This window comes from Glandiceps talaboti, chromosome 16 (genome assembly GCF_964340395.1).
Source record: "Glandiceps talaboti chromosome 16, keGlaTala1.1, whole genome shotgun sequence".
NCBI lineage: Eukaryota > Metazoa > Hemichordata > Enteropneusta > Spengelidae > Glandiceps > Glandiceps talaboti.
The window spans coordinates 5,604,207-5,616,575 of NC_135564.1; the positions used below are offsets into that span (position 1 = coordinate 5,604,207).

Here is a 12,369-nt window from a genome sequence, read left to right on the forward strand (position 1 = left end):
TTTCTTATATCCAGCCATGCACAAGATTGTTTTCTGGCGAATGAAAAGTTAAGGCAAGGTAGTTGGTAGTGTGCCCAGACAAATAATTACTAACAGTGCAAATCAGAGGGTAAGACAATTCAATGATTTCAAGTGTAAGTTACTACTGTCTTTCGATCCTTTTGAGTGTAAAGTCTCCGTTTACTGATCGATTTGTACCATAATTTGCATTTTAATGGCAGTATGTGACAATCACAGAATTGTCTGCCGCGACAATTGAAATGTGTCATGACCTCAAAACACCCTACTTAGACGGCAAACATCAAACTAAACTAACCGGTATCTGACTTTCGTTCAAAGAAATGCCCATAAATCTATCCTAACTGCAACTTGTCAGAATTTTCATTGATTTGATTTTTTTCTTGTATGCTAGGCCTGTCACACAATTTGAAAACAGTATGGAGGAAAAACCAGGTTTGTCTATTGCTGACTACAGTGTGTTTGGAGTCATCTTAGCCTTGTGTGCAGTAATTGGGATATATTTTGGGTGCAGTGGTACGAAACAACGGAGCCAAAATGAATATCTCCTCGCTAATCGCCGAATGCATGCCCTGCCAGTTGCAGCTTCCATTATGGCTAGCACGACATCCGCAATTGCTATACTGGGTTCTACGGCCGAAGTATACATGTTCACAAGTCTATTCTTTTGGATTGCTGGTGGATTTTTGATACTCTTGCCGGTAGCAGGACACCTCTACCTCTCGGTTTTCTACAATCTAAAAATAACTAGTATATACGAAGTAAGTGATCAATGATTATTCTAACGCACTATAAAAGTATAATGCCTGGATTGACGTCACTTGTATTCATTAATAAGGAAACTCAGTAATTTACAGGGGAAAGGCTGTTTTACAAAATGATTCTCGGGATGGCCATACTAGTACTTTAGAAATTAGGATTAGGGGAGGGTCAAATTTTACTTTTACTAACTGTATTGTCGCATCCCATCGCTGCCACCGGTTCTACATACCACTGTTGCCAAAATCGGTTAGGGTCCATCGAGCACTATGTAACGTTGAACGGGCATATTTTTTTACCTTGAATGGGCCTTATGTATAACATAGTGAGGTATATAAATGATTGGAACACAAATAACAAATTTAGTAATTAAACTGAAAATAATTTCCTTGTCCTTTGTTAACGCATAGGGTTTATAGCTGCACACTTAGTGACCCCTCAGACATGAATATTATTTGTATTGTTCTCTATATGGTTGCAATTGTTATTACCTATTGATAGTAGGTGCTCAAAACAGGTTTTACTTTTACTATAGCATCCTTGTAACCCTGGTAATGACCCCAAAGTTGCCTTAAATTATGGCTTAGGGCTATTAGAGTTAGTTACCATATTATCAGACTATATCATCAAATCTCTACTGACAACTATGTAGTGAATTAATTGTCAGTTTTAATGTGAGGAGAGACATGGGTCTCACATGAGTAAAACAGGAACAGTTGGGTAAGGTATAAGGGATAATGTGCAAAATTGGCCAGGTGCCGAAAAATGTTGGGAGTTTGCCTATCTTTTGTCTGGGAGTTAAATGTTCTGTCCTTCAGCTCAGCCAATGAGATCCACACACAGGTATGAATCAATTAATACAGTGCCTCCAAACAAATTTACAGCACAGTGGTGGTAGCAGTTGGGAGATAACAAATGTCTGTAAAACTTTCAACGTGGTGCAGTGGTGGGGATAAAGTCCTCGAAACCATTGATTCTGGGATTAGTGTTCTTTCCATGTCTGACAGCATTTCTAAGATGGTTTTGAAATATGTTAACAGGTGGACGGTCGCTATTTAGGTCGACCGCATCGTGGAGGGTCATATTGTACTTAACAGCCCCTTCAGTTCCCTTGTAATCGGGTGCTTTAATAGTTTGCTATAAGTGGGGAAAATATATAGGTCTACTCTGAGTTCAAATAACCCAAGGCCACGACCCATGCAATATTACCATTACAATGGTCCCGAAGTTTACATATAAGTGACCGGTCAGTTTCTTCAGCCTGGGGGGTGCGGTGGATTCTTAAATTGGGCCGACAAAAAGTCACTGACCCCCCTATCTGTAAAACCAAAAACAGGCTGATCCCCCCCCCCCTATCACTTAATTCTAAAACATGATACCCCCCCCCCCACCATATATATATATAATATTCACATGACGGGTATTTTTTTGTTCGTGACTCAGTGTGAACTGAGTGAATACGAGTAATGCTAATCGTATTGCAAAATACTGCAGCATTAGTTCAATAATTGGTGCTAGTAATATCTGGAGAAAAAGATGCAAGCATTATAACAACTAACACACTATATCTGCCTTGTGATGTGGATAACATGTTCAAATGCAATTTGATATATTTCCTGCTAGATGCAGTGTGAACCCAATAAAACTGTACCTGTACATAATAATTTAATGTATTTCGGAAATAAACATAATTTGATATGTATGTATGTATGTATGTATGTATGTATGTATGTATGTATGTACATGACTATCGTGGACGTTATTTCACCGGGATCATATTATATTAGTTGCAAATATATCATGTACTATCATTATAACCTCCATAGTGTTGAGATCAATACTATAATATGTAACTTGGTCATAACGTGCACAACGTTACCCAATTTTTTCACTTAATGGTTCACAGTACTTGGAAATGAGATTTTCCAGACCAGTCCGCCTTGTTGCTACAGCTATCTACGTCATCTATAAGGTATGTGCGTATGTGTGTATGTGTGTGGGGTGGGTGCGTGGTTGGGTGCGTGCGCGCGCGCGCGTGTGTGTGTGTGTATGTGTGTGTGTGTGTGTCATATTACTGCAAATATTGATACCAAAATACACACATAGGTAAAATGTACCATAATGATTACATTGTAAAATACCATGAAAATCTGTATCCTAAGGTGTCCTTCAAAAACAAACACCATTGCCAAACTTAGCAAATGGTATTAACTATCGGGACATTGGTTATTTGAATTTTATGATCACATAGAACATGTTTGGAATGACAACAATACGAAAAATCAATGGAAAATAAGACTTAAATAACAAATCAAGCATCGAATAAATAAATTGATGACAAGTTTGAGGAAATCTTTTTAAAGTATAATTGCTTAAAGATTTGGAAATATTCTGTTTTATCAAGAATTACTTTTTTACATTTAAATATATCTGTTTTATTTCATTGCAGCTACTATATCTGGCCTTGGTTATCTATGCACCATCCTTGGCACTCAGTGCTGTGACTGATTTAAATATATGGGTTGCTACGGTAACCGTTGGCTTGGTTTGCACTTTCTACACAACCATGGTAAGAATACTTGTTTTGTAACTCCAAAACAGGAACTACAGAGGCGTATGACTTTGTGATGTAAAGATGACATTAAAGAGCAGCAGTCGTCTGATTCACACTCAGAGAATCGGGGTCCCATGCTACTACAACCTAGCCAGTTACTACGGACACTCAATTAATAAAGCCTTCATTCTAAGCAGAAATTGACATGATTTACTAAAAACCTTCTCCGAGAATACTCGTGTAAATAAGTGAAAACTCACTGACAGGGTCAAATTTGTCAACAAGTAAGTAAAGCAACTCCATCCGAGCATGCGCACCGGAAGACCATTGAGCGTTAAGATATTTGACAGAGTGTTTGAAAGAAACAGGCAATGCTGAAATACTAAATGCGTAAACATGCAATCAGGTTTCGAAAAAGAATGTAACAGCAATTACCAAGGACCTTTATTTATGCAAATGACGCATTTATATGCATAATACGGTTACCAAATCATTACTAGTTCTTTCGTCTGATTTGCATATAAAATTTGTGTAATTTTACACTAAGCAATGTGAATTATCAATTAGCAAATAATGTAATGTAATGTAATGTAATGTAATGTAATGTAATGTAATGTAATGACAGTTACAATTACTCATATTTTAAAGGGTGGTATGAAAGCAGTTATATGGACAGACGTCATCCAAATGATTCTAATGTTTGTGGGCGTACTGGCAGTAATAATCAAGGGTGTGGTCTTACTGGGTGGATTTGAAAATGTGTGGAGAATCGCAGATAGAGGTGGACGAATTCAATACCTAAAGTAAGGAGAGAGAGAGAGAGAGAGAGAGAGAGAGAGAGAGAGAGAGAGAGAGAGAGAGAGAGAGAGAGAGAGAGAGAGAGAGAGAGAGAGAGAGAGAGAGAGACAGAGAGAGACAGAGACAGAGACAGAGACAGAGACAGACAGACAGACAGACAGACAGACAGACAGACAGACATTTATCTTACTATTCACATAAAGGAACAAAGGAATACACAAATTATCAGGCACATCATCATCACATGTGAAAAAGATGAGGTTCACTCAGCGCTTGGTGTCTTTGGTTCAATCATGACTGTATAAGTTTATAACTCCATAGTGACAATGAAGTAGCTGTACATGGGATATCTCTATCCTTCATTTCTCCATCTTGTCTTTTCCAGTTTTGACTTCGATCCAACAACACGTAACACCGTGTGGTCACTGACCTTTGGTTTTGCTTTGACACTGGTTCCTTTGAGTGGTGTTAGTCAACAAGTAGCTCAAAGGTTCAACAGTTGCCGAAGTGCAGGTCAAGGTCTAAGGTAAAAAATCCTCTTTCGATTCGTTGATATTTTAGATTGTCTGACTTTAGGAATATTAACAGGACATTAATTCGGCTAACAAAATTCTGTAATATTTAGTATGCGACAGGCAAGTTGGTAATCTATTCTGTTATTTTCACTGGAGAACGTCCGCTTATAGTACTGTATATATGCATTCTTCAATGTGATACCAGTCCAGTGACAACCAATACCTACAGTAAAGGGAACCCACTCTCTCTGTTATTTTTCCCAGGGCAATTTACATTAGTCTGGCTTTCACTGTAGTATATGTTTTCTTCACTGTTCTCCCGGGTGTAATCATCTATGCAGTGTATGCAGAATGCGACCCAATACGTGATAAACGTATCCAGAAACCAGATCAGGTGAGAATACACAATTTATATTCCTGAGGCTAACTTGGCCGGTTTAGTTATACATTCACAAAACCTGAATGAATTTGAAATCATAGCTATTGTTTACTCTAAGGCTTCTCTTCGACTGGGCACTTACTGAAATGTGAAGACGTAATATTCGACATGAAGATAAAACTGAAACCATATAATCAGGTCAACTGAATATCAATACAAGTGACAGCTGTTCACCTAATCGCTTATTTAAACATACATCTTTCCTTTCCTTTGTATAAATATTTATTTTATATAAATTATTTCTATCTGGTTTTTTTAGCTAATGGCTTACTTTGCAGTAGATCACCTACGAGGTGTTCCTGGTGTACCCGGACTTTTTATAGCTGCAATATTCAGCGCTGCTTTGAGGTAAGTCCATCTATTTTTGGGAATATTTTCACAAATTCTAGCATTAGTTTGTATATCTATTTCTATCTTACTGTCTGTGATTTCTTGTAAGACTGTTAGTTGGCAAAGGGCAATGTGTCATTGATGAAAGTAAAAATGCTATGTAAGAAGATAAAAATTATATCAAGTAATGATTTTGCGACCATTGTTGACTGAGGAGATTTGCCAGCCTCACCATATATCTGAAAGTTAACAAGTTGAATTTAATATGTGTAAACATGAATACTTGTTAGTGTGTAATTACATGTATTTAAATACTTATTTGATGACAGACGATTATAAAAAAAATCCACTATTTTTTCAGTAAGTAATAATATTTATTGACAATTACCATGTTTACGTTCTAGTACCCTGTCATCCGGATTGAATTCATTAGCTGCTGTTACCCTTGAAGACTTCCTCAAACCATGTCGCTGTTTCAAGAAAATATCGGATAAAACAGCAACCATTATTTTGAAGATTTTATGTAAGTTATATAATGTTCCTGGATATCTCTTCTTCATATTGTCACGATAGATACATTAAGTAATAAATCGGCCTCGTGAATTTGAATTCGAACTTGAAAATACCTGTATATATGAAAGTATACATAACGCTAAGATGTTATCCAATACCGTACCTTTACTGGCCACGTCTTCAACAATTACAATTAATAAAAAAATATACTTGATACAACATACAGAGATAACATAAATAATAGTGATGACAAAATAGCTGGAGATGTAAATAATAAACTAACTTGAGGTATACACAAGGCAAATAAGTTATTTATTATTATTGCCGTTCCTTAGTTTTCATTTATCACTGTTTTACTTGATATAATATTCTAGGAATGTTGAATAGCGCCTGTGTATGATAAAGGTATCACCACACAGAAACTACACATTAACCAACTAAATAAAACATATGTATTAAATAAAACAATTACCATAATTATATTACGTTCTGAAGATTGCTTTTCATTAATACAACTGCAAACACGAAAGCATTTACTAAAACTTACTACCAAACCTTAGCGACTATTTACAGTTTACATAAAACAAACTACAGTACGTTAATGGCGAGCAAACATATAAATGAACACAAACCAACATTACTGTCGACGGATGAAACAAGGAAGATTCAAACACAAATCTGTTTATTTGTGTTCACAGCGTGAGATAAAATATAACATTCCATGTGTGGGCGCTTTCAGTGCCTGTATTTCTTTGTAATTTGTAACAAAAACATGCTGTCTTATTTAAACTCTACTTCCATTCTGGGTTCAATTTGGTAGTGCATGCAAAACGAACGTATCCATTTGAAAGATAGTCACAATCTGATGTGATAGAAATGTATGTCATGTAATTATATAACTGTTCATACCATTCTCAATCACCAACAACAACAATGAAATACATCTGCGTTAACTATATTCGTTATTTGTTATTGCCTTTTTACAGCGGCGGTCTTTGGGATTCTGGCTTTGCTGTGTGTATATTTGGTGTCACAGATCGGAACATTGGTTCAAGTGTCACTGACATTATCAGGAGTTTTACTAGGACCAGTTTTCGGTACATTCACCCTGGGTTTGTTCTTTCCATGGGCAAACTCAAAGGTACCTGCTTTCTTTGTATATCTCTACACCCGTATATTCGTTGTTTTTTGTCTTCTGTGTCTGTATGTGCCATCAAAGTCTCATCTGGCTGGATTCTATTATAAGTTCGCATTCTAGTTTTTGACAAGTGTTTTTTATAATATCAGATTGTAAAATATATGCACATTAATGATATTGATAACCGGATATGACGTTTCCTTGTTCAAATCCTGACAAATGTTGGCCTGATAATGTTGACGTGGGTTGAATGTACGTTTTCTTTCTGCTAGTCAGATACGTGAAATGTGAAGACATTGTTTCAAATGGTAAACGGCTTCTAAAGTTAATGTTGGAATCTTTACAGCAATCTAGTCTACTTGTAATCGTTGCGTAAATGTTATGGATGCTAGAAATACTTATTTGTGAAATTGTGTTGATTCAGATGGAACTTGATTCCGTCCAATCCATTGAGGACAACTAAAAACTCGTTGGTGTATTTTAGGGAACATTTGAATATATGGTAAGGAGATGGTTAAAGTAGTTTTCTAAACACAAAATCAGTCTTTTTTTTAAACCTTTATATCTGTCTCTATGACAAGGGTGCCATGATAGGATTGCTTGCTGGAATAGGTATAGGTGCAGTAATCGGCACGGGTAAATTTCTATACAATCCAAGACCATTGCCATTATCAACATCGATAGCGGGCTGTCCAGTTGAAAACATAACCTTAACAAACTTCACCAATATTGCCATGACAACATTCACAAGTACGGAAGCGCCAACAGACTACATGACAGATACCAACACAGCGAACGTATCGACACCTATCAGTTCCAATGATGGGTAAGTCAGAAAAGCCCTACAACAAGCTCAACCAGTATAATAACATTGACAGACCCATCTTCAAATTTACAATAGGGAACTTGAAAATCCGCCATGTTGAATGTTGCATCATGGGAAATATGATAATAAATACTAATCAAATAGTACTGTAAACAATAATGTTACATTGTTTTTAACCACAAATGATCAATTCATAGTCGCCCTGACCATTGTGGGAGGTTTATTTTATCGGTAGCTAATACTAGTAATAGGTACTACGATAACCACGGATAATCCCATAGTCATTTGCGTCTGAGCATGCTCAGTTTGGATTTCAAGTTCCCTATTGCAAACAAATCATTATATTTCTGACGTCATCAGTTCTAACTGGTACTATGCTGACGAATATGTCCAGCAAATGCCACCAGAAGTGTGCCTTCTAATGTTTGAAATCGATTATTTCCGGCACAACCACCACAATCTGGAAGAGATAATTAGGTAAACCAACCAAATGAACGGCAAATTTGTATTTTTCATTCCTGTTTTTTTCCAGACCAACTGGGTTCATTTGGTTTCTAAGTATGTCCTATTTGTGGTATAGTGGACTTGAAATTGCCACAACACTTGTCTTCGGAATATTGTTCAGTTTTATAACAGGTATGTAAATCGACCTGATACTCGTAAAAATTTGAAAACTTGACCGACACATGGGCATTCATAAAAATGTATATTTTTAATCTCACTTGTCTTTCTCCTAGGTTTATCTACGCATTATCATACCATATATTGGATGGTGACTCACGTCTTTTTGTGGACTTTCTCAACAGTTATGTGCTCGACGATTGTTTAGTTCGACATGATTGATTGCTAGCAAATCAATACACGGTTCTTGCATAGAAGTTACAGATTTGTCTTACACCGTCTGCTATAATAGAACAAAAAAATCCCAAAAGGTTGTGGGATACAGCAAATTTTACATTTATACACATACACATGTGTGCGCGTGTATGTGTATGTGGATGTGTGTATGAAATTCTATCAACACATTTTCAGAAACCGTAGTAAGTTGAAGGGTTTCTTTCAAATCTCTTTATTAAAAATTGTGGAGCCATGCCAGTGAATATTTTGACCTTCTTTGGCAGGTCACACAAAGGCGAAGGATGTTAACCCAAAACTTTTATCGCCGTTGTATCGTAAATGCTGTACTTGTCTGCCAAGTTGGTGTTGTCCACCATTCCCCTCCGTAACACAGAATGGGGTAAGTAACGATGCCGGTGTCAATCACAGTGACATCCAATAAGTGTCAATCACGTGACGTCCAACAAGTGTCAATCACAGTGACGTCCAACAAATGTCAACGATGTCAAACAAAGAGGCTTTGTAAGCGTATTCTTGCCAATCTTTATTACTAAGGCCATCGAAAATTACTAGAAGTCAAAGCGTGAGGGTGGGTTTTAGTATGAAGTATGAAACTAATGGTCACTAGTATAGTGACGTGTTAACAATAGTCATTTTTTTAGTCATGTTGCTTCTTCGTATTCTTTTTCTAAAACCAGTGTGCACCATGCATGTGACGAGTAGCGGTGCACTAAACAATATTGAAAAATAACTATATATTTCTCTTGTCGTTTACAGGTAAACGAATATGAACTGAAATCGAATGGTTGGGATGAGACAGATGAGGAGTATATGGATGATAAGGCGTCGAAACACTCAGAGGACAAGACAGCACCAATGACTCAGGAGAATGCAGACGATGACATTGCGCAAGAGTATACCCGTTTACCGGATACGAAACGAGACAATGTATCTCAGAATATCTCTATAGATGATATGGAGAAATGGGACGATATTCAATAGGATATTTGCCCAATATAAAGCAAATTAAAAGTAAATAGGATTATAAAGATGGTTGCTAGTTAGTTGTAGACATGATGATAAAAATGGTTGCTAGTTAGTTGTACGAATGATTATAAAGATGGTTGCTTGTTAGCTGTAGACAGAATGATAAAGACGGCTGCTTGTTAGTTGTAGGTATGATTATAAAGATGGTTGCTAGTTAGTTGAAAACAGGATTATAAAGATGGTTGCTAGTTAGTTGTAAACATGAATATAAAGATGGCTGCCAGTTAGTTGCAAACAGGATTATTTAGATGTTTGCTAGTTAGTTGTAAACAGGATTATAAAGATGGTTACTAGTTAGATGTAAATAGGATTATAAAGATGGTTGCTAGTTGTAAACAGGATTATAAAGATGGTTGCTAGTTAGCTGTAAATAGAATTCTAAAGATGGTTGCTATTTAGTCGTATACAGATTATAAAGATGGTTGCTAGTATAGATGTAGACAGGATTATAAAGATGGTTGCTTGTTAGTAGTCGATAGGATTATAAAGATGGTTGCTATTTAGTCGTATACAGGATTCTAAAGATAGTTGCTAGTTAGTTGTAGACAGGATCATAAAGATGGTTGCTTGTTAGTTGTAAATAGAATTCTAAAGATGGTTGCTAGTTAGTTGTAGACAGGATTCTAAAGATGGTTGCTAGTTAGTTGTAAATAGAATTCTAAAGATGGTTGCTATTTAGTCGTATACAGGATTCTAAAGATAGTAGCTAGTTAGTTGTAGACAGGATTATAAAGATGGTTGCTAGTTAGATGTAAACAGGATTATAAAGATGGCTGCTAATTAGTTGTAGACAGGATTATAAAGATGGTTGCTAGTAAGTTGTAAGTAGGATTATAAAGATGGTTGCTAGTTAGATGTAAACAGGATTATAAAGATGGTTACTAGTTAGTTGAAAATAGGATTATAAAGATGGTTGCTAGTTAGATGTAAACAGGATTATAAAGATGGTTACTGGTTAGATGAAAATAGGAATATAAAGATGGTTGCTAGTTAGATGTAAACAGGATTATAAAGATGGTTACTAATTAGATGTAAATAGGATTATAAAGATGGTTGCTAGTCAGATGTAAATAGGATTATAAAGATGGTTGCTAGTTAGTTGTAGACAGGATTTTAAAGATGTTTGCTAGTTAGTTCTAAACAGGATTATACAGATGTTTGCTAGTTAGCTGTAAACAAGATTATAAAGATGGTTGCTAGTTGTAGACAGGATTATAAAGATGGTTGCTATTTAATCGTAGACAGGATTATAAAGATGGTTGCTAGTTAGATGTAAATAGGATAATAAAGATGGTTGCTTGTTATTAGTAGTCGATAGGATTATAAAGATGTTTGCTAGGTAGATGAACTCTAATAGACAACTGCAATATATCACAATGTTTGCGAATTGAAACTGAAAAATGCTCTCACAGCTGCAGGTATCATAAAATACACACTCAGCACTTATGTACCTCTTGGGGATGGAAAAACCAAATAATAGGTGAAGGTTTAGTTTCTCTTGCTGGGATTTAGCTGAAATGGCATTGGCTGCCACATATTGTATTTGCATTTTAAACCGTTTAACCTTTTATCATTCAATGTTATCCTTTTCATGTGTGTATCCCGTTTTCAATTACTCTGCTGAGGTGAAGTGAACTATTTGATAAGTCAACCAGACTTTCTTTATAGACTGACTGGCACAGTTCTTGTTCATATTTGCATTGTATATACACAAAAACACATTCCAAAACTGAATAGTAATAAATATTTCATGAAAACTGTAAGCTATATCAACAAATTTTATTGGACATATTCGCTTTGTTATGGTTAACGTATGTACTAAATGATATTGAAATTCAAGAATGCAATCTTATGAAATATCTTAATTACTGAAAATCATTAATCATGCAAATTAGTTATTAACACTGTAATGGTACGTCAACAAACTTTACAGGGCGTATAAGCTTTGTTACGTTTAATGTATGAAATAATTATACTGAAGTTGAAGTATGCAGTCTTACGATATATAGCCTAATTAAAGAAACTCATTAAGTATGCAAATTATTCACTAATTCTTTATAGGTGATATGCACTCTGTTATGTTTAACGTATGTACTAAATTGTATTGAAATTGAAGCATGCAGTCGTAAGATATAACCTAATTACCAAGAATCATTAATTGTGCAAATTATTCATTAACACTGTAAGGTACATCAACAAACTTTATAGGACATATGCGTTTTCTTATGGTTAATGTATGTACTAAATTATATTGAAAGTGAAGTATGCATTCTTAAGATATAGCCAATTACCAAAAACAATTAATTATGCAAATTGTTCATTAACACTGTAAGGTACATCAACAAATTTTATAGTACAAATGTATGTTGTTATGTTTAACGAATATACTAAATTATATTGAATTTGAAGTATGTAGTCTTCAGATATTGCTTAATTAGTTGATTTCATTGATATGCAAATTTCCTTAATTAACAGATCTCGCTCAAAAATTAATCAGGTCTAGCCATTACCCCAAACATTATTTGTATCAAATATCATTATACTTTAACCAGCAGTTTTTAAGAAAATGATGACACACACACGCACACACAGACC

General features: G+C 35.5%; 1 protein-coding gene across 1 annotated transcript; it reads left to right on the forward strand.

Moving 5' to 3' along the window:
• Window positions 1–437: 437 nt before the first annotated feature.
• LOC144447715 (sodium-coupled monocarboxylate transporter 1-like) lies at window positions 438–11,548 on the forward strand. The gene is made up of 13 exons (XM_078137794.1): window positions 438–779; window positions 2,684–2,749; window positions 3,227–3,346; window positions 3,980–4,134; window positions 4,515–4,655; window positions 4,909–5,038; window positions 5,343–5,431; window positions 5,818–5,936; window positions 6,913–7,067; window positions 7,646–7,890; window positions 8,423–8,526; window positions 9,012–9,127; window positions 9,505–11,548. The coding sequence occupies exons 1-13, from the start codon at window positions 438–440 to the stop codon at window positions 9,727–9,729; spliced, it is 2,007 nt and encodes a 668-aa protein (XP_077993920.1). The 3' UTR covers window positions 9,730–11,548.
• Window positions 11,549–12,369: the final 821 nt, after the last annotated feature.

Excerpts from the sequence above, each read along its gene's own strand:
- LOC144447715 (XM_078137794.1), top strand. The coding sequence starts at position 438 with ATGGAGGAAAAACCAGGTTTGTCTATTGCTGACTACAGTGTGTTTGGA. Across the intron at positions 3,347-3,979 it reads GCACTTTCTACACAACCATG|GGTGGTATGAAAGCAGTTAT; the intron begins GTAAGAATACTT and ends CATATTTTAAAG. Across the intron at positions 8,527-9,011 it reads ATTGTTCAGTTTTATAACAG|GTCACACAAAGGCGAAGGAT; the intron begins GTATGTAAATCG and ends CTTCTTTGGCAG.